The 21,841-nt window shown below is 46.4% G+C and overlaps 3 protein-coding genes across 3 annotated transcripts; all 3 read left to right on the top strand.

Moving 5' to 3' along the window:
- The first annotated feature begins 841 nt into the window (after positions 1-841).
- saal1 (serum amyloid A-like 1) lies at positions 842-4,503 on the top strand. The gene is made up of 13 exons (XM_076140787.1): positions 842-972; positions 1,145-1,347; positions 1,496-1,597; positions 1,726-1,809; positions 1,939-2,018; positions 2,104-2,163; positions 2,242-2,357; positions 2,593-2,773; positions 2,895-2,977; positions 3,066-3,251; positions 3,336-3,508; positions 3,620-3,712; positions 4,097-4,503. Exons 1-13 carry the CDS (start codon positions 942-944, stop codon positions 4,172-4,174), a joined length of 1,470 nt encoding a protein of 489 aa, XP_075996902.1. The 5' UTR covers positions 842-941; the 3' UTR covers positions 4,175-4,503.
- Positions 4,504-10,345: 5,842 nt separating this feature from the next.
- Positions 10,346-14,946, top strand: tph1a (tryptophan hydroxylase 1 (tryptophan 5-monooxygenase) a). Its single transcript, XM_076138186.1, has 11 exons — positions 10,346-10,492; positions 11,866-12,000; positions 12,127-12,310; positions 12,432-12,532; positions 12,635-12,702; positions 12,793-12,989; positions 13,082-13,217; positions 13,306-13,432; positions 13,529-13,624; positions 13,758-13,891; positions 13,997-14,946. Exons 1-11 carry the CDS (start codon positions 10,403-10,405, stop codon positions 14,169-14,171), a joined length of 1,443 nt encoding a protein of 480 aa, XP_075994301.1. The 5' UTR covers positions 10,346-10,402; the 3' UTR covers positions 14,172-14,946.
- Positions 14,947-15,352: 406 nt separating this feature from the next.
- Positions 15,353-21,747, top strand: sergef (secretion regulating guanine nucleotide exchange factor). The gene is made up of 11 exons (XM_076140730.1): positions 15,353-15,382; positions 15,649-15,787; positions 16,122-16,274; positions 16,352-16,446; positions 16,534-16,594; positions 16,744-16,857; positions 16,937-16,999; positions 17,460-17,618; positions 17,692-17,846; positions 18,784-18,820; positions 20,910-21,747. Exons 1-11 carry the CDS (start codon positions 15,359-15,361, stop codon positions 21,098-21,100), a joined length of 1,191 nt encoding a protein of 396 aa, XP_075996845.1. The 5' UTR covers positions 15,353-15,358; the 3' UTR covers positions 21,101-21,747.
- Positions 21,748-21,841: the final 94 nt, after the last annotated feature.

Raw genomic sequence — 21,841 nt, 5'->3', positions numbered from 1 at the left:
GTTGTATGTGTGGCCGTGCAGGAACATGTTCAACGCCTTCCTGTGTTCGTGGATACTGACATTATAAAGTGTTAAACCTCCCTAAATGTTTGATTGTGTGGGCCAGTTCTCAATCCTTGATGATAACTTCCTTATAATAAAGATAAGATTTTTTATATATATAAGTGTCTGTCTAAGTATTTCCCATGTCTCTGCCACAGCCTTGTACACACAAAAAGAAAAAGGGTCATATGGTCAGTCTTGAGAATTTGAATTAAAAGGCAAAATTATTACAGCAATAAAGTCATAATAATTTGCAAAAGACAAAGAAATGCTACAAAAGTATTAGACATTAAAACAACTTTTCAGGGACTTGGCTGTTTTGTTCCAAGATTACAACTTCATTTTCTTAGCATTTCAACGTTTTCCCTAAAAAAAAATACGATTTTATCAAATATTGTTACTTGCAACATTTTCTTTAGATCTAAATATCACTAAGAATTAATATACCTAACATTTCGATTTTCCTCCCACGAAATATTTAGACTTCATTCTCAAATTTTCGATTTTTTTCCAAAAAAAAACAACAACTTTTTTCTCGAAATGCCAGGACTTCAATCTCGTAGGTCCTGTACGTTTCTTCCCCAAATATTCGAGCATTACTCTAGAAGTGTCCCTTTATTTTATTTTACTTTTTAAAAAACGTTTTGCTTTATTTGTTTTCCCTTCTGCTCTACTAATTGAGGTTTTATACACCTATTCTTTGTTGAATCGAAGCTTGCTGATGTATTTCATTTAGATTCGTTCCTGTCATTCCCTTGGCGCCCTGTAGGTGGCGACGTCCATTTTTTTCCTGGCGCTCAACGAACAACAGAAGAAGAAGGACTAAAATGGAGGTTGTTTGAAATTGTGTTTGTGAACTCCGGCGTATTCAGAAGTTACCAGCGGCGGAACTCCGATTCATGTCTGTTCCACTTCACGAGTTGACTATGGGTGAGTTGACATGAGAGACTTTTCACCATGAAATAATAAAAGAGCATGTAGCCCGAGATACAACTGCTAGCCCAAGAGATGCAACTGCTAGCCCAACCATTCGATTATTCTGGCGCCTTTAAAGAGCGAAGAGTGAAAACGCCGCCCCTAACAATGCCTCCGTGTTTGTCAGAGCATGGCGTTAACGGAGCCGAGGACCTGGGGGACGAGGGCTCCTTGTCTCCCGCGGGGTCAGACTCTCCTGCGATGGACCGCAACCCGTCACCGCCCCCGGACTCCACTGAGGCAGAGGAGGATAAGGAAGGTGCGGACGCCATCGGAGACACCGTGTACAGCAGACACTGGCTCTTCAGCACCCTCAACCGGCTCGTCCAGGTACTGTGGGCGTTTAGTTAGATAGAATACTGTAAACAAAACAAACTGACTGAACTACTGCCGCCCCGATAAAGAATCAGATTGTAATCTAAGAGTAGAAGCGTCTGTATGGCCTTGTTTCATAATCAGAAGCGTTGGTGTCTCTCAGATGGTGACGGATCACGCTGAAGAGCACGCCGAAGGTCAGATGGAGCTGACGGAGGACGACGAGGACGATCTGTGTAGAGTTTGGGACATGGCGATGGACAAGGTGCTGTCTCATATCTTATCTTTATACATTATTCCCTTAGGATTGTCTTTGTTTACACAGAATCCTTCATCATCACTTCTGTGTGTGCCTTTGCTGTGTAAGGAGACTTGTTGATGTGTCGTGTGTAGGATGTTGCTGGCTTTCTGCAGGAGTTCAAAGCTGCTGATATTCTTCTGGGAATCATTGCCAAATCCCGTTGTCCTCGTCTCACAGTGAGTGATTTCTGCATGTCTCTGTTTCAGTGTCCTCTTTGTCTCTGGTTATAGTTCATATATTGATACTACACTCATGTTACGGCCTTCCTTTGACATTGAATTCTCTTTTGTTTTTCGCCTCTCTAGGAAATTTGTGTGGGAATCCTTGGGAACATTGCTTGTTTCCCTGGCACCTGTCAGACTCTCAGCCAGAACGAAGACTTAGGGTGAGTAAGAGTTGATAAGTTAGAACGCAAACAAGAGCTGGAACACGGATGTCAGTCATTAATGCAGTACCCGGTGTGTCCACAGGGCGGTGCTGCTGCTTCTTCTCGGGGGCATTGACCCTCCGACCCTGTTGGAGACCAGCAGGTGACATTTTTCTCTTCAGTGGACTTGTGGGGCCGAGACGCTGGGAGAAAGACGTTAACTTCTTTTCTCTCACTGCAGGTTGCTGCTGACCTGCGTCTCTCAGAAAGACGTCTGCTCACTGTGGCTTCAACGCATACGAGACCGGCCGTCTGTCCGCTCCAACCTCTGCTTCATCATGTGCAGCTCTACCAACAGTACTGTTCCTATTCAACACTTTTTTCCAATTTTTAAACTATTTCCAGCATTGGTTACACGCTTCTATTTTAGAAATTGTCGATGCTGAGGTGTGTGTGTGTGTGTGTGTGTGTGTGTGTGTGTGTGTGTGTGTGTGTGTGTGTGTGTGTGTGTGTGTGTGTGTGTGTGTGTGTGTGTGTGTGTGTGTGTGTGTGTGTGTGTGTGTGTGTGTGTGTGTGTGTGTGTGTTCTACAGCCGACCTGCTAGAGAAGGTTGGAGAGTTGGTTGAAAAGCTCTTTGACCTGGATGAGGAGCTGATGAGGACTTGGATCACAACTCAACCAAGTGAGGAGGAGGAGGAGGAGGAGGAGGAGGAGGATGGCAGAAGCCGTCTGGATGTGGCCTCGTGCCTTCTTGAAGCAGCCAAGCAGCTCAGGTGAGAACAAAGCCAAAGATTTTGAGGGTCAGTGCATCATCAGTCTCATGGTAGTCGTGGCGAATCTTGCGAGTTCTACAATTAAACTTCACCGTCAATGAACATCAAGTTGTCTTTCCAGGTCCGAGAGTCCAAATGGTCTGGAGGTTTATCTGCACGCTCTCCAGCTGCTCACTACCGTGCACGAAGGGCTCCAGACTTTAGGTCAGCCTCCATTCCAACACGCTTCCATGTTGACTTTCACTCTCAGCGACATAACTGAAGTTTCATTTCTTGTTTGTTGTCCTTCCAGCTGCAGAGGACGGACCGGGGAAAGCAGTGTGGCAGTTCCTCTGTGAGGTCGTGTGCGAGCGACTCCGTCAGCCAGATGAAGTCACGCTTGTCGTACAAGAAGAGAAGATGCTTTTGCTCCAGGCCTTTTCTGTGCTGCAGGCTGTCTTCAGATGCCAGGAGCTCTGGTGCAGCACAAGGGACACATGTGAGGGTTTCACAGCTCCTACTTCATGTCTTTGCTGTACACACACACATCAGAATATCTCACTTCCAAGTCTTTCCTCTGCAGCCGTGCCTCTCATCGGGAGCCTTCTCAGGGTGCTGCAGTGCCATGTTGAGCACCAAGCCGACCGCAGTGGCAAAGGAGGCACAGAGGATGAGGAGACTAAAGATAAAGAGCTCCTGACGCTGGCCGAGGTCACAGCAGAGTTCTTATCCGACGTCTGCGGACAGATTTCCAAGGTGACGCCAGAGGGAGACGGGAGATCGGTGCAGGATTCCTCTATTTGTTAGTAAAGTCCACTAAAGCGTTTGTTTGTTTGTTTGTTTGTTCCGGCCCTCTGTTGTTTGCAGGATGCAGTGGCAGAGTTGGTGAAGAAAGGTTACCTGACAGAGAAGACCTGTCTCACCGCAGCCCGCTGTCTGCTGCCCCAGTTTAAGACGTGTGTAAGTGAGCCTGAGCCAGGAGAATGTGGATGTTTGATCGTGTTTGTAAATGATGACACATTAGTTGTAATCATTGAATGCATGTTGTTAATGTAGTCGCACAATGACATCGAACGACTATGACTGATGAGTGTTTGATTCATGTTTGCAGTCACCAATCAAAGGGTTAATTAGTAATTGATTAACTGAAATAGTAAACAGTAGAATTGGCGACAAAAAGAATCAGGATTTGCAGCCCTGATTCTCTCTCTCACACACACACACACACACACACACACAGGGCTTTTTTTGGACAGGCGATTTATTTCTGTACTCCAGTTCCTGTGGAAAATCAACATGCCATTATGTTTCCACTCCACCTCACTTCCTCTTCCTCTTGTGCAGGTCCAGCACCTGGAGTCCATGTTGTCTCAGACTGATCCCCAGTTGGCAGACGTGGTCAGGAGACAGTTTCCAGTCTGAGATGCAGCAGCAGCAGCACTAGTGTTCCCGAATATGAACAGTGTTTCATCTCTGAAGACCTTAACTCCATTGTAAAGACTGAAGTGATGTTGACAGGTCCATGACATCACAGGTTGAAGATCGTGTTAGACAGGATGTTTCTCATGTCATCAGCTGAACATCACTTGTCCTCTAAAATCTCTTTGAGGCTTTTCCTGATTTATCTTCAGTCACATCTCTAAAGCTTCCACACTTCCCTCCCCACTCCTCACAATCACCACTGTAGATTTTTTTGGAATTCCCAGTTTTTAAAGAATATATTTGTACAACATGAAACGGCCCTGAGTCATCCTTCTCTGAGCGTATGAGTAATGGTTTTAATGCTGATGACAACATCAAGTGTTTACCAGAGGGTGACAGTCACTCAGTGCGGACAATGGTGTTAGATGAAAGGCTCCTGCCTCACAACAATGAGCTCATTTGGTTTCCAAATGCTCCATTTGGCACTCAGGCAGGAGAGCCGGACACCCTGAAGGCTGACAGAGGCTCAGTGAATATAGCAGCTTTTTAATTAAAGCCCGGATTGATATGTAGAATACTCTTTCTAATGGAAATCCAGAGAGGTGTGTGTGTGTGTGTGTGTGTGTGTGTGTGTGTGTGTGTGTGTGTGTGTGTGTGTGTGTGTGTGTGTGTGTGTGTGTGTGTGTGTGTGTGTGTGTGTGTGCGTGAGAGAGTGTGTGAGTGAGTGAGTGAGACCCACCCTGCAGGGGAACAACCCTCCTCTGATCCTCCCACCTCCACACACAGCACATCCATGTAGGCCCGGCCGATGTCAGGACTCGTTGCCTTCATCTCCTCCGTCACGTCTCGTTTGTGTCGGGAAGCGCTGGAGTGATGTAATCATGCTTGGCCTTTGCAGATTGCTCGTGGCCACACACTGACTTGCACTCCGCTCGGTGCTCCGTCCCGTCTCGTCTCCGGGCGTCGCTCACAGCCGCGTCACGTCACAAACATCAGGATGGAGGCCGGATGCTTCCTGCTGCCCCGCCAACTCCACTGACAGGCCGCCAGCAGCCTGATATGAGCCGTCACGTCAGCCGCCGCTACACGTGGAGCTCAGGCGTGTTGTTTTCGCTTTATGCTAAATGCGTTTAAACGGCAATTAACGAAGTTAGCGTGAGGATACACAAGTGACTACGTCCGTTTTACAAAATAAGCCGTTAACGCAGGATTTACAAAAACTAATTCCAGACATTGACTAAAATCCTTGAGTTCAAAACCATTCTGACTACAAATAAACACAAACTCAAGCATTTCACTGTTCTGTTTTGGAGAATGTAGAGGTGAACGTCTCATATTTCTACCTAGAAATGGTTTGGAGTCTGAAAATCTGAGAGGCTGTAAAATATTACTTCACCACAGTTACAGGCAATGACAGATATGGCGTCTTTACTATACTGTTTATAGCCCCTCAATAAAGCATTAAGCCATTTTAAGGTCCAAGTATTGGACTTTAACTTTGAAATCCCCCAAAGTTTTGCCATAAAAGTGCTTCATTTTGTATCGGTGTGTAGTTTTCTCCAAATGTTGCTGTTGCTGATTTGACCACGGAGTTACATATGACAGCTGGCTTGACCACAGTTTGATTTGGAGCCGGTCTGCTTGTTTCCACTCATGAAGCACAGAAGCACACGCCAGGCTGGTCTGACGCTGATGCTGGCTGTCAGTTACTTCCGTCTCTCTTTACCTCGCTGTTCTGACTTTTTGCCCCTCAGTGAAATCTGTTCTATTTTTGCCTCACATTGTTATGAGCATTCACATCTGATTAAAGTCTGCAGAACGGATGTAAACCTGACATCAAATGTAATTCCCATCATATACTGAAGATAAAAGTAACTCATTTATATAATCTATAAGTTTGTCCAGGCTGGATCTTCTCTTGAACCGAGTGGACCTTTGTGCTGAGAGGAAGTGGAAAGTGACTCTGCTGCTGCTGCTGCTGCTGCTGCTGGCAACATACAGCAAGGTAATGAAGGGAGGAAAAATGTGTGTGTGTGTGTGGAGTGTGTCAAGTCCCCTCTTATTCACCACAACCATCAAGGCTTGTTAATTAAGAACTATGATGTCACTGGGTGCAATCAAAGCCTCCTCCATTTCCTGCGTTTCCTGGCTTTCTGCCTCCTGTCAACAGAATCACAATGAAACTTTCCTCTTAACCTTTCCTTCATATCAGACGCTGACGTTTCTCTTGCCGCAACCTCGTCATCAGAATGCTTGAATACTCCTACCTGTTCTCCGTCTTCAGTTGGCTGATTTGTTGCATCTTGCCCCTTCAGTAGTTTTGTCATTTAAACAGTCAGAGGTTCAAATATCCTTTAAATTATTTACTTGAAAGCATTAGTTCAGATTAAACAATTTCAAATTCATAGCAAATTGCCTCTTTGCTATAAACAGCATCAATGACAGGGGATGGCAACCAGTTTATGATGCTTTAAATGTAAACAATGTGGTCGCCTCACTGAAAAACACTCATAACATATTTAGTCTTAAATGTAGTAGAGCAATTTATTAAGTTTGTGACATTGAATCCTTTTGGAAAGGCGAATGAAGTGTCTATTTTCAATGTCGCAGGTGTTTCTGGCCAGCCCTCTGTCCTGTTCTGCCCTTGTGTACACTGACGCCTGTCACCAAGTGGCATATGCTCTTGTTTGTTCTGCAATGAAAGAATCGGAGCTAATTAAAGAGACGTGGTCCTGCTGCAGGAAGCACACGTAGGCAGAAGACCATTCACTGTTCTGATTAGTTAGTTGTTCAAACACGGCTCGGTGTCGGGTGAAAGACTGGAATTCTATTGATGAGGCTCCATTGTCAGGCCTTGGATTCTCTGTGGAAATTCAAATAACATAGGCATTATGCTATAATCAGGGGTGGAAATACGACATCCTATTCACAGAAGGAAAGAGACTGGGTTCACATTTTAGCAGAGGACTTAGAAAAGGACCTGAACTGCACACAAAGCAAAGCGATTGAACAAGGCCATGTAAAGCTGTCCAATATTTGGTTTGGATCAGAATCATAGTCAAAACATACACGAATAAAAGTGAAAGTAGTGAGGTGAGGATGTAGGAGACAAGGCAGTAAAATGAGCCTGAAGCCTCTATTGACCCTGCTGAAGTGCTCTTGAACATACAAGCCTTGGGCGGTACAGTGTGACCTCTATGTAGTGTGCACTCTGAAGTTGTAATGATTCTGTTTTCTTGGTGCCACAGGTGAGATTAGGCAGAAGCTCTCTAACAGCACGATGCTCAGACACGACGAGTAAATCCCTCTGATTAGAGTGAACAGAATTGGAACAGACTGGCTGTGCGATGCAGCTCACACACACATATACATACACACACACACACACACGTCTGTAATGCAGCATCTTCTCCAACCGGTTCAAACCAGATAAGAGCTGGATCAGTTCATCTCAGAGTAATTAGTATACATATTACATAACAATTCAGTTTAGTTATTGACAAAATTGTACAAACCTGCACCAATGCTGAATAAATCCATATTTATTCTTATATTTTATATTTCCCATCCGGCAATATGGCCCAGATTTGAACCCACAACCTAACCATTACATCGGCGAAAGACAGGAAGTGAAGAAATGACAATAAGGTGATATAATGACTATAATTATAATTATCTTCTGTGGGCACTGTCTTCAAAATTCATTCAGAACTTTGTGAATGATCCTGCTGTCAAACCAACAAACCGACAGTCAGGCGCAGGCAAAAAGCGTAACCCAGTTGTCTGCGGTAATGAGATGGGTGAATGTAATAAGTGCTGCGGTGAGGAAGAGGAGCAATTAGGACGGAGAGAAGCAATGAGGAAAATGCTGCATTTGAGTACCCACAGCATGCACGAGTTACACTGCAGAATAAAGGAGAAAGAGTACATGATGACGAGGTGGAAGCGTTGGGAGGCATTATGGGTTTGTGAGCAGTCAAGACGTGAGGGGATCAAAGACAAAGCCTCAGCATCTGCAGCATGAAATGAGCGTCTGTGACTGTTTTATTACAGGCGGATGGATGCAGACCTGGGTGGGCTTGATCCTGGTCTGTAGAAGACAGAGGGTCATGAAAATGCAGCTCATTAATGAGTCATGAGCTTCTTATCAGCGTCACACCAAACAATTCAGTAGCTTCTCTGCTTCCTCCTGCTCTTTCACCCTTTGATTCAGAAAACAAGCCATTGTACCTTTAAGAAAAACACTTTAAAATCATTCTTTTATCATGTTTGTGACACAATTTTGATACCGTGATGCTCCCTCTGCCATAGAGCGTCTTTACAGAGCTTCTTCTTGTGATCAATCAGCCATTAAGCTGCAGCAGAGGCTCAGGACGCACGTGGAGCTGCTGTCAGAGGCCGACTGCTCAGAGTCCTGCTCCTGGTGTTTTGGATGGATTCTGTGGCCATTGATAATGTGTGTAACTGGCGTGTGTGTGTATGTGTGGGAGGGGGAGTTGCTTTGAAAGCTTTTGTGTTCAGTTTTCTGACAAGAGGAAGTGACAGAAATAGCCAGTGAAAGAAAATGATCAATAGTTTATATATAGGGACTGCTGAGTAAACCAGTAAGAAATGGAAGCAGAGGTATTTGGAGGTGTTTTGGGGCTCTTGGTTGCTCTTGGTTGCTCTGTAACTGCACTAAATAGGCATCCTTCTTGTGTTTGGTGACTGTGTTTGTTTTATTGCAGCCACGTGAACACCTTGGCTCTTGGATTAAAGCTTCAGGCTCTGATGAAGCTCTCCAGCTGCATGCATCCACACATTTATTCTCAAATCCACGTAAACACTTCTCAGCACCGTTCCATCTGGGTGCAAAACTACATAGAGTACAAAGGCTAATGAGTGCTCCACATGGAGACTTCTAATGTTCCATCCCAGACTTAATGGGAGCTACCTGCTGACACGTGGGCTCTCTGCACAGAAGAGAACAGGAGCCATTGTCTTCTCTGTCAGTATGAATGCTTACAGATGTGCTCACAGGTTTAATGGCCTCAGCACCAGATCAGAACAGAACAGACGCCCAGATAAATTACAATTCTGCCTTTCCTGTTTTCGTTTGGGTGCATTTTTATTCACTCAGCGCCACGACTGCACGCTCCTGCCCAACACCAGTGGGCTCCTCCATCAGAGCGAGGAGCAGCCCACCCCCCACACCCCCTCTCCCATCAGCTGTAGAGGGAGAGGAAGTGCGCCTCTTCACCTTCTCGGTTGTGTAAAGCTTGGTCATGTCACGCGTGACGGAGGCCACCTGACAGAAACATGTGCCCGGGCCACATGTACGCCAGCGTGTTGGGCCAAACGTAACAGTCGCCCATCTCGCATGTTTTCTCTCAGGACGTCTGCCCTGCTGCGATGGAGGCTGGAGGCTCTTATCTGTATAAAAGTAACGAGGAGTGTAACTTCAGTCGCCTCTCGGTCCTGGCCGCTGTGTGCTGACTGGCCTCAGGCCTTTCCCACTGATTGCTCTGATCTTACTAAGAGGCTCACGGTGTTAAAGAAAGGAAAGCACGCTGATTATTTATGTTATGTGCCGTGCATAAGAGGCCATAGGCGCTCAGAGTGCAGGGGATTTGCAAAGGGGGGCACGTTTGGATCACTGTACAATGAAGGCAAGTGGGTCTGGGTTTGAATCCTCTTAGACCTCGACCTCCTTAAGGTGTCAACAAACATTTCGAAGAATTTAATCAGGACAAACATTTATTTAACCTCAATACGAGACATCCTCTCACTTTGGTTGTGAATATTTTGAATGACAGCCTAATATTTTTTACATTAAATGCTCCGAGTGCTGCCTGTTTGATGTATTTAGGCCAAAAGCTGCATTTGATGACTTTAAAGAGCCAAAAACAGAAACAAATGTGATCAGAAATCTCTCTAAAAAATAGACTTTATCTGATTGATCTCATTAAAGTGTTTGAGGCCTTTAGGTGAAATAAAAGGTGCTCCTCTCCCCCAGTGACGTCATCGATGCTGCTGTTTTTCCATTTGCTGCCGGCTATGGGATTACTGCCCCCCCTCCTCCCCTCCCACCTGACCCCCCTCCTCTCCCCCTCGCCCCCCCTCCTCTCTCCCGTCTCGCTGTTAAATAGCAAGTCGCCGCCGCTCGCTGCTCAATTTACGTAGATGATCTTATTTAGATCCTGCACCTTTAGGAGACACATAAAAGGCCAAACGCTGCGATACTTTAACATGTATTCAAACCGACTGGAGGGGCCGCGCAGGGGCAGATCCTTCGACTCCATCAACATCGCCTTCGAGGAGAAACTGCTCAACAACGAGGTGAGACATTCTAATCAAATAGAACATGAAGAAAACAACATGAATTGTTATTTTAATGCAGTTTGGAGCTGTTTTGAAGCTGCTTAAAGCTGTTTAAAAGTTATTTTTTGAGCCTTATCGATGACTTTTTATTGGTTGGAACTATTGAAGATGACTTTTTTATTTTTTAATAATGTTGAATATTGATCTTGATTGAATGAACGAGCCTTTATTCACTTCACAGGCAGTGCAGATTAATCTAAGCCGTTTTTGTAGCGGTCTAATGTGTGTCAAAGGGTTATTAAGAGGGTTATGTCTGGACACCGTTGCAGCTCAGCGTGCACAGTGGATAGCTTTCACTCGTTTCTACCGTTATACGAGTTTGGCGATTGAACACAAACGCTGATAAATATTCTGGGGATTATTTTAGAAGATTTCTGAATCTATTATGAATTAAGAATACCCTAAACGAAGAAATGAATAAACTCCAAGTCAGGTAAATTAAGACCAAACCGCGTGTGAGAAACATGCTCGAAATTGTGACTCATTCAGCTTCAGCAGACATTTTAATCGGATTTTAGCGACCTTCATCTGAAACTAAGCTGAACATGAGCTAATGTTCAATCGAACAGCTATGAAACCGGCTGCTTCAGAATTTCACAATCATGAATTAATATAGATATTCTTTCAATAAATGAGGAATAGTTGAGGGGGAAAATCCTCAATATGTGTTTTGAAAATAACAAAAAAAGTCACTTTAAAAAAGAAAAGTGTTTGATGGATCAGCTTATTCAGTCATAAACGCGTTGTTTTGATGAGCCTGAAGCTTCCTAATGTGGTGTATCACACAGAGGGCTAATAATAGGATTCACTGCGGTATAGATAAGATTTGGTCTAAGCCGATTGATCGACACAGAGACGAGTTCATCTTCGTTAAACCGAGACAGACGCGACCTGATCCAGCCTCGGCGCACAGACGCTCTGCGACGCTGCTGTCCAGGGTCCGCGGACCAGGGTGTGCACCGCGCTCACAGGGCCGGACATGGTAACACATGAGAGGGAGAATATGAGGATGATGTGATAAAAACACGCAGCTTAACAGAGGCTCAGTCAGATGTAGGTATTCTAAATGATGCGTCCTGTTCATGTCCAAACGTGTTGATGGACGGTTCATGTCGCTCTCTCTCTGCTCTCCCTTATGTTTCCCTATTATGTTTGTATAATATATTGATTTTTATGCATGTATGATCAAGGTTGTGTGACTCTTGCACTCGATTCTTCCTCTTCCTCACTGGAGCTTCATATTCAGGTGTTTGATTGAGTTTTAAGGCCTGATTAACCCTTTAAAACCCACACTTTTATTCATTCCTGTGACAATTCTTTACTGTTTTAAGATAAACAAAGCCACCTTCACAAAAATTGAAGAAAACAGTGAAAAGAAGAACACAACAGAGAAAGGGAGAGCCACCATCATCTTTTCCCTCAAGAATGAAGTTGGGGGGCTCGTGAAGGCGCTTAAACTCTTCCAGGTACGAACCGACTGATTCTGCCTCCTCCTCTTCATCTTCATCGTCTGTTTGGCTACAGTGCATGATGTATTTAAGATAGGTACTGATGATATAAAGGTTTCATTTAAAACTTTTTGTCTCTTTCAGGAAAGCCACGTCAACCTTGTGCACATAGAATCCAGGAAATCCAAAAGACGCAACTCTGAGTTTGAAATATTTGTGGACTGCGACAGCAACCATGAACAACTGAACGAGATCATCCAGCTGCTCCGAAAGCATGTAAACATAGTGGACATGGAGCCTCCAGATAACTCCTGCCTGCTCGAGGATGGTGAGCCTGCAGCACATAAGCTCCTACACAAACAGGCTGGGATGATCAAATTAACACAACACTCTCTCTCTCTCTCTCTCTCTCTCTCTCTCTCTCTCTCTCTCTCTCTCTCTCTTCTCAGATACTTACACTGTACCGTGGTTCCCCAAGAAAATCTCAGACTTGGACAAATGTGCTAACCGTGTGCTGATGTACGGATCGGACCTGGATGCAGACCATCCGGTATGCGAATGCAAATCATTGAGCTGTGTAAGTTCTGCTTAGGTTGACTTCAAAAGACCAACAGAGTTACAGCAGTCTGACACCTCTGCTTCTCTCCATCAGGGATTCAAGGACAACGTCTATCGGAAAAGGAGGAAGTACTTTGCTGATCTTGCCATGTCCTATAAACAGTGAGTTACCTGTTATCATGATATTATTAGTCAGATTTCTAAAGTAATTCATGTCCCGGTGTAACAGAGTGATTGTGTGTGTGGTTGCAGTGGGGATCCCATTCCTCGCATTGAGTTCACAGAGGAGGAGGTGAAGACTTGGGGAGTCGTGTACAGGGAGCTGAACAAGTTGTATCCCACTCACGCCTGCCGGGAATACTTGAAGAACCTGCCGCTGTTGTCCAAATACTGTGAATGTCGTGAGGACAACATTCCACAGCTGGAGGACGTCTCACGCTTCCTCAGAGGTACATTTGACACATAAAATAAAATGTTTCCTTTTGCTTCAAAATGATGCAAAGTTTCTCATTCGTGTCTGTAATGTGACTGATCTTCACAGAACGAACTGGATTCACCATCAGGCCTGTTGCAGGCTACTTGTCCCCTCGTGACTTTCTTGCTGGTTTGGCCTTCCGTGTTTTCCACTGTACCCAGTATGTGCGCCACAGCTCGGATCCCTTATACACCCCAGAGCCGTAAGTCACATCGCTTCATGTGCTGATGAAAAATAATAACGCTCATGTAAAGCTGTGGTCCCTTATACTGCAACCTTTTCTCCCCAAGGGACACGTGTCACGAGCTGCTGGGTCACGTCCCGCTGCTGGCAGAGCCCAGCTTTGCACAGTTTTCACAGGAGATTGGTCTCACTTCACTCGGGGCCTCGGATGATTCTGTACAGAAACTGGCAACAGTAAGTGAGACTTCTGTTGAGGCAAATTCAAGACAGATCCTCTTAGAATAGAACATAAACACATTAACACTCTCTTTGTTGTGCCTGATGTTTCAGTGCTATTTCTTCACGGTGGAGTTTGGCCTATGCAAGCAGGAAGGGCAGCTACGAGCGTACGGGGCTGGACTGCTGTCCTCCATCAGTGAGCTTAAGGTAACAACCATCATTACATTGGTTTGGTTTCATTTGAACATCTTAATAATGCCACCCAGGACTATTTCCGGTGTATTGAATAATCCATGAGGTTATTTATTAAAGCTTTATTGATCCCTTCCTTCTCTTGCAGCATGCGCTCTCTGACAATGCAAGGGTGAAGCCTTTTGATCCCAAAGTCACATCCAAACAAGAATGCATCATCACAACATTTCAGGATGTCTATTTTGTCTCGGACAGTTTTGAGGAGGCCAAAGTCAAGATGAGGTGAGTTTGGCTGCTTTCAGTCATTTCCAGTGTGATCACCTGTCAAATGAGAGTAGACTGTTGTTTGATAAATAAATAAATATCTACGCTAAATGTTCCCTTCAGGGAGTTTGCCAAGACCATCAAGCGTCCCTTCACAGTGCGATACAACCCCTACACCCAGAGTGTGGATGTGCTTAAAGACACACCCAGCATCAACAGCGTGGTGGAGGAGCTGCGGCACGAGCTGGACATTGTGGGCGACGCCCTCATCCGGCTGAACAAGCAGCTGGGCGTGTGACCGCCCCATGACGCACTGAACTCACCCACCATGCTCTCCGTGTCGCCCCAACGCAACAGTGTAGAGATACTGCTCGCTCGCTCGCTCGCTCGCCCTCTTGTCAGTACAATGAATGTGCACTGCTTTCTGCCAAACGCTCTGTTGTTCCCCCTGTGTGTTCTGTGGCTTGTACACTTTACCGAGGTACATTAGGTATGTTTATCCATTAATGTTACTAAACGGCACAGACCCCAAGGACTGCTTAACCCCAGACGCTGTTGTGCTCCGGCTGCACCTGGCTCAGGTGGCTTCTGTTCTGCTTCAAACAGCTCCTGTGCTTTTATGGTATAAAACAAATATCCCTTTGAAAACATGACTGGCTGTTCCAAACAAACACAGTGTTCTGTCCTCTTAGTGTCATGGCCACTGTTGTAATTTGTCCCATTATTATCACTTTCCTTCCTATTTACTCTTCCTCATCTTGGTGATATGTAAAGATGTACCTTGTTGTCTTGCTCTGGTGTCTGTATCATGTTCCTTTGCTTTGTGTTGAGGGACTTTATGGAGCTGATTATTGGTGTTTTAAGAATGTTTTCATGATCACAACATACATACGTGTCCCGTGTTCCCGGACCTACTTTATTTTACGGTGATGATTCAGAATGCCTCCTCAAAGTGAATATAGTTGTAGTGCTCCTGAAAACAAAACAATATACTATTTTTCTACGGTAAAGAGATTATATAAGTAGGATATGTATCAAACTCTCAAAACAAAATAAAGTATTTGTTGCGTGTCAGATGGAAACTCTTGAATGATTTGTTGCTCTTCACACAGTGGGACTATGGGGGAGGAATGAGGAAGATACTGATGATGAAGATGATTATGACAAACGATCATAGGGGTAGTGATGATTTGCAAAGATCAGGCAGTGTATTAAAGATTAAATAAAGGTGGCAGCCTGCGATCTGATTTGTTGGTGTGAATGTCACATTATTGCATCATCATTCAAAGGGGAAATAGATAGATACACTACTGAAATACGTAAAAACACGCTTTATTAATTATTTTTTTTTATTAACACGTGATATTCACCAACTCTTTTCTTCAAAATGTAGAGACATTTTATTTACAGCAAAACAAAGCAAAACAAAACAAACGGGATAAATCTACCTGACATGTCTGCTTTACGGCAGTGTCGCAAACACAGATGGAGTTTTGTTTACATGCGTGGGTAGGTGCTTTACATCATAACTAAACCAAATGCAGTTGTTTGTTAAACATGTATGGAATGTGTGTGCCCGTGTGGTTCAGTAGTCTCAAATATTCGCTACGAGCTTCTTTGCGACTGTTTAACTCGGCATTTTTTGCTCATTTAGCGCTCAGTAATCGAGCTTCAGCAGCGAAAACAAATCAATAATTAATGTTTCCTCTCGTATTAACCTGAACTTGGTGGTGTTGTATTTGTTCAGTTTTCGCTTGTAACGTGTTGCTTAACAGGGAGCCAACAGCTACGGTCAGCTGGGGCAGGGACATGTGGAGGACCGGGCAGCGCCGCAGAGCTCCGATACGGCGGCTCTCCACAGCAGGACTGCCCGTGCTGTGATCGGGGGCGGCGGACACACCGTGCTGCTTACAGGTGACCACTTTACTCTCAAACTGTAACTCGTTTGTTATTATTCTTTACCTTATCCACTGTGCATTTCCTGTATGCTACTTTTCTGAGTTGTGTAAATGTACAGTTGTGTAAATGTATCCGCGGTCCTTTGGCGCCCCCCCCCTGGGCAAAGAAGGTACTGTTCAGCCCAAGACAGCCACTGCTACCAAAAATGTCAAATCCAGTATAAAAAAAGTGAATCGAATTTCATTTGTGGTGACTAAAGCATTGAAAACTACATCAGACTCAACAGCAAAGTGTCTTTTCATAAACAATTTGTTTCATGTTTACCATGTTGTATTTGTTGTTTCGTCAGAGAACGGAGAGGTGTTGGTGTGTGGAAACAATCACAGAGGCCAGTTGGGTCTGGGCCACACCGCAAACGTCCTGACCTTTCACCTCTGCTCCAGCCTGAGCCAGAGAGTGAAGAGTGTGGCCTGTGGTTGGGATTTTACTCTTCTTCTAAGCGGTGAGCATGAGAGCGTGTTACAAACTTGCACTTATTTTGAGTTCTTGTTTATTGTTTAGTTTTTCTTGTGATGGCAGTTTGTGGTGAAGTTCTGGCGTGTGGCTCCAACTCTTTTGGGCAGCTTGGCGTTGGAGAGACGCCCTCACACTCGGCCAACCTGCTGCGTGTTAAGGCGAGTATGGAGTAGTTGTGTCTTTGTTTCCATTGGCAGCATTAGTGTTTCTGAATCAGGAGTCACCATGGTGTTTATCCTCCGCAGGGTCTGAAGGAGCCGGTGTTGAGTGTAGCAGCGGGGCTCAGGCACTCGTTAGCCGTCACTGGTACGTTTATAATACAGTGGTGCTCTGTATGTCCTAATTGAGCAGATAACCACACACACACACACACACACACACACACACACACACACACACACACACACACACACACACACACACACACACACCCTCTCTTTCTCCTCTGCCTAAAGGCTCCGCTCGTGTGTACCAGTGGGGTACAGGACTTTTCCGTCAAGCCAAGAGAGCGCTCAGTCCACAGTCTGTCCCGCCACACCTAAACTCTAAGGTGCCAACTCAGGTGCCAGGTGGGTGAAACTCAACGTTATACAGGAACACACACAGGAAACCAGAGTCTGTCGTCTCTAATGTGACCACATGTTGCAGGTCTGGATCACGAGACGCCGCACACCGTCACAGCAGGCTCGGCTCACTGCGTCTGCCTCACAGGTATGATGTCATCTGAGATTTTTGTGGAAAATAAAATTGTAAGCTGAGAACTGAATGTGTGACAGTAGATGGAGAGAAGACAGCAGAGGAAAGTGACATCATCGGGTGTGTTTACAGCATCAGGGCACATCAGATTTAGATAACAAGCCACACACCCCTTGGTGACCTTTGACCTATTGAGCACCAGGCTTAGTCTGATGCCTTTTTGGATCCATGGTCCTTACAAGTGTGCCAATGTTTCACCTCACATTCTGCATGCATCAGCACTGCGGTGAAACTTTGACTTTGACCTTTGTCCTATTTGAAATCAACTCCATCACAAAGCTCCTGACCCTGACCGCCCTGCCAAATCCAAAATCCGATAATCTGTTTGATTTTTCGCTGTGACAGACCAATCCCAGTCATTACGCTACACACACTATAAAGTTAGATTTGATGTGAGATTGTTTTCTGTGTGCAGTTGAGGGCGATTTGTTTGCGTGGGGAAGCAACAAGTTCGGCCAGCTGACCCCCGGGGAGCCGTTCCAGTGCTGCCCCACTCGCCTGGATCGCTCGCTGCTGGACGGAGACAAAGTCATGCTGGTGTGGAGCGGCTGGACTCACGTCGTGGCCCAGACAGGTGAGACAACAACAACCCAGGTAAACAACAAAGCGATGGGAAGCCGCAGCAGAACGGGGTCTTCTTGTTTCAGAGGGCGGGAGAGTCTTCACATGGGGCAGAGACGATTATGGACAGTTGGGACAAACGGCAGCAACAGATCACACCGGTCAGAAGCCAGAGCGGCGATCGGCTGGTGCTTCAGTGAGCCGACCTGCAGAGGTGAAGCTCCTCTGTGGAGCAACGCAGGTAAGAGACTTGAAACCAAACCTCCACAGCACAAAAAGTGGCAGCAACAACTCTAAACCTTCACTTAAGTATCAAATTAGCGAGTTATTTTAACAACTGAAAACTGGACGTAGATGAAGCAGCAGCGACTGGTGTCATAAAGGTGAGCATATCTCTCACTGTCCAGCAGGGGGAAGCAGAGAGCTATGAGTGAAAACACTGAAACCAGTCGCTGAAGACATCTTGCATGAAACAGTTATTGTGGCTGAAAACAAGGCTGGGCTGTAAAACGCACGCACGCACGCACGCACGCACGCACGCACGCACGCACGCACGCACGCACGCACGCACGCACGCACGCGCACGCACGCACACGCACGAACACACACGCACACGCTGCCATTACCATCCCCCGGAGAGAGAACCACTTTCATTTGGCCGAGGCAGAGAGGCCTCCTCCTCTCCCATAAGGGCAATTAGGAGTGAGAAGCACGCAGATTGCTGCAGTTAACCTGAAGTCTTAATGGCGACTGCGCGCTCGGGAATCGTTGGCAATAACGCGGAAGTCAGGGACAAACAAGGGCGAGCTGGGGATCGGCGCTCCCTCTGCCGCTCTGATCATCACCGCCGCGCCGCTGTGTGACAACGCGTGAGATGGATCACCTCAGCGTGAGATGAATCTCTGAGCGTGCCACACCCTGTCAACACACACACACACACACACACACACACACACACACACACACACACACACACACACACACACACACACACACACACACACACACACACACACACACACACACACACACACGCGCGCACAGAGGAAACTTCAGCAGTGTGAATCCCTCTGCTGTGCCTCTGTTCTCTGAGGAGCAAAGGCAGAAGTCGATCCCTCAGTTTATTCTGCAGTTTTGCATAAATGTGTGAAAATGTCTTTGTTTCTAAATCTCTGCAGATCGCGTGCGGATCTGAACATAACCTTGCCATTGTAGGTGAGTTGATACACACACACACACACACACACACACACACACACACACACACACACACACACACACACACACACACACACACACACACACACACACACACACACACACACACACACACACACACTCCTGCTCTCAGATCTGTGCTCTCCTTCATATCTTTCCCTCCTTCTCTCTCTCTCTCATATTTTCATTCTGCCGCCCTTATATCCCAACACACTCTGAGTGATGTAACAGAGCAAACAAAAGCCTCACAATATGAAACGCCAGCTGCACTGAAAAGCTGCAAAGAAGAAAGAAAAGAGGCGTCTAAACCGTCTTTACGCTTCAGCCAAAGTGATGTATTGATCTTCCTCCTGATGCTTCTGGGGTTTTTCTGAGGTCGCCTCGAGCGCCGCGGCAGGAAGTAATCACGGCGCCGCGGATAGATGGGTGTCACTGACGGAAGCAATTACGCAAACCGGCCCATAAAAGAGCTCCATTTACCCCACACACGCACACATTTACAGGCTCGTTCCCCCGCTGAGTGTTTGGACAGCCATCTTCCTTTAATGCGCGTATGAATAGAATGTATCTGTAATAGAACACTAAACAAACACACACACACACAATGGTTTGAGTATTTAAGTCGCCAGCTTGCAGCACGCGGCCTCCATTAGAGAGGAAACTCCGGGCATCGCTGCAGGAAATTGGCCTGATCAGTTTAATCAATTAGCTGAATGCGTCCGTGTCGTTAGGAGACTGATGCAGATGATGAGGATTCGCTCGCTGTGTGAACGTTTACTCTGCGTAGCTTAAGGACGAGAGAGGAACAGGAAAGCAACAGGTTAGGGAGGAGTGTGGCCGTGAACCTCCTCCTCTTCATCCTCCTCCTCCAGCAGGAACAATGATATGGCAAAACCGGATTGGGAAGCCAGAGACCTGAGTGCTGCTATTTTTGGCGCTGAAGTAGGTCAGGCGGAAAGGAGCCGGGGAGTGTCGCAGTGCTGTTTGTGAAGATCTGTTGCACCTGAGGAGGTGCCAAACACGCCAGAGGCTCCGCAGTCACAGGGGGCAGAAGAAGAGGCGGAACTGTGGTGAAGATTTGGAGAGGAGCAGATTTTTCTCCCTGGTGTCTCTGAAGCGTGAAGCTGCTGCTCAGGTGTGAAGTCTTCTTCAAACGCTGGAAAGATTTGTTTACACGGAAATGACGTTTTGGTTTTGAGCGTCTTGATTCTCATCCCTTTGTCGAGGCGGGATAGTGTGAGGGCACTTTGTTGCCATGGAAACACTGATGTGCTGTATTTCGGTCCATGCGTTCAACACAGCACCAAACTGAGGCTTCTCCCCCCCACAAGGGACAAAAGGCTTCAATACATCAAAGACACAATTTCAGCTTTAAGACACGTGATTGTTTTCATGTGTGTTTGTTTGTTTGTGTGTGTGTGTGTGTGTGTGTGTGACATGCATAAGCCGTAGCTGGCACAATGTCACACTGACATAAGCTGCTGGCGTGACATCTTTTGGCCTCTTAAACGGCGAGGGGGCAGATGATGGCGAGCGCTGATCTTTCCAAACACCGCACGGAGGAAAGCAGAAAGACTGCGAAATACACGGAGAGATGGCAGGAAGGCAACGCCGCAGGACGGGGAACAGCTCGAAGATGTGTTACCCTTGAGAAAGCAAGCTCGCTTCTGTTGCCATGGGGATGGAGCCTATTAGGTAACTGTGTTGCCATGGCACGTGTCTCCTCGGTGATGCAGACCTGACCACACCCACTGACAAGCTCACCAGCTGTGAGGAGCAGCAAGGCGTCATTACCGGCCCAGTGTCGGCGACAGGGACGGAGGGGCTGTGTGTGTGTGTGTGTGTGTGTGTGTGTGTGTGTGTGTGTGTGTGTGTGTGTGTGTGTGTGTGTGTGTGTGTGTGTGTGTGTGTGTGTGTGTGTGTGTGTGTGTGTGTGTGTGTGTGTGTGTGTGTGTGTGTGTGTGTGTGTGTGTGTGTGTGTGTGTGTGTGTGTGTGTGTGTGTGTCCGTCCTCTTAGCTGCTAATTTTATCCCAGAGCTGCAGGCGGTTGCTCGCTGACCCCTGACCCCTCTGCTCTGCTCCACAGGGGGTCGGCTCCTCTCCTGGGGCTGGAACGAACACGGCATGTGTGGGGACGGCACGGAGGTGGACGTCCCCCAGCCGCGCCTCGTCCCCAGCCTCCGTCCTCTCCTTGTCGGCTGCGGAGCGGGACACTCGGTGGCGGTGTGCGCCACAAAGACTAAAGAAGAAGAAGAAGAATCTGATCTGAGGCTCTGAGCTCGTCAAGCACAAATCCACGTTTTTAACTGCAGCGTAGCTCTAAGTGCCTTCAGGTGTAACGTTTCCCCCGATGAGCTCTGTGAGGTCAGCGGGTCAGACCACAAACTCAAATCCTCATAAATCTGGTCGCTGCCTCACGTACGGGCCTGAGTTATGTGCAACGTGGACAGAGGTCATCATTTCACTGACCAGCACGTCACTTTGATGGAGGCGACGGCGGCAATACGGCTTCACAGTCGCCCGTCGGCTCCCCGTAGCCTCGCCGCATTCGTCACGCGGATCACATGAGCGATGAGCTCCGGCCGTCGCTCGGTCTCCATTTTATTGCCGTGATCTGGATTGTCAGACGGCCGTCAATCTCTGGGACGCCCCCGCGCTAAAGATCTGCTTTCACTTATTGATTTAGAGCTCACAAGTACACAGCAGGACGCACTCACACAGGTTCCACGCTGTGTGTGTGTCTGTGTGTGTCACACTCCTGCAGGTTGTTTGTCTTCATGTGTTTTTTTTATCAAATGTTATTAATTTAATCATGCAAAGTTTATGCAAATCTAACACTGATGACTCCTGTGTGAGTGATAATTATGCACTGACGAGAGTTTAAATTTGTGTTTTAACAGAAAATAAATGAACACTCACTGAAAAATGGATTATTTCTCTGTTTTCTTTTATTTATCACTATTTAATGTACAAGCCTGAACTGTATCGGTCAGAAAAGACACAAAAAAATAAAAAGAA

This window comes from Genypterus blacodes, unplaced genomic scaffold, assembly GCF_046128005.1.
Source record: "Genypterus blacodes isolate CSIRO-AG114 ecotype Tasmania unplaced genomic scaffold, CSIRO-AGI_Gbla_v1 ptg000015l_1, whole genome shotgun sequence".
NCBI classification, from domain to species: Eukaryota; Metazoa; Chordata; class Actinopteri; order Ophidiiformes; family Ophidiidae; genus Genypterus; species Genypterus blacodes.
This window is presented reverse-complemented; position numbering and strand designations above follow the sequence as displayed.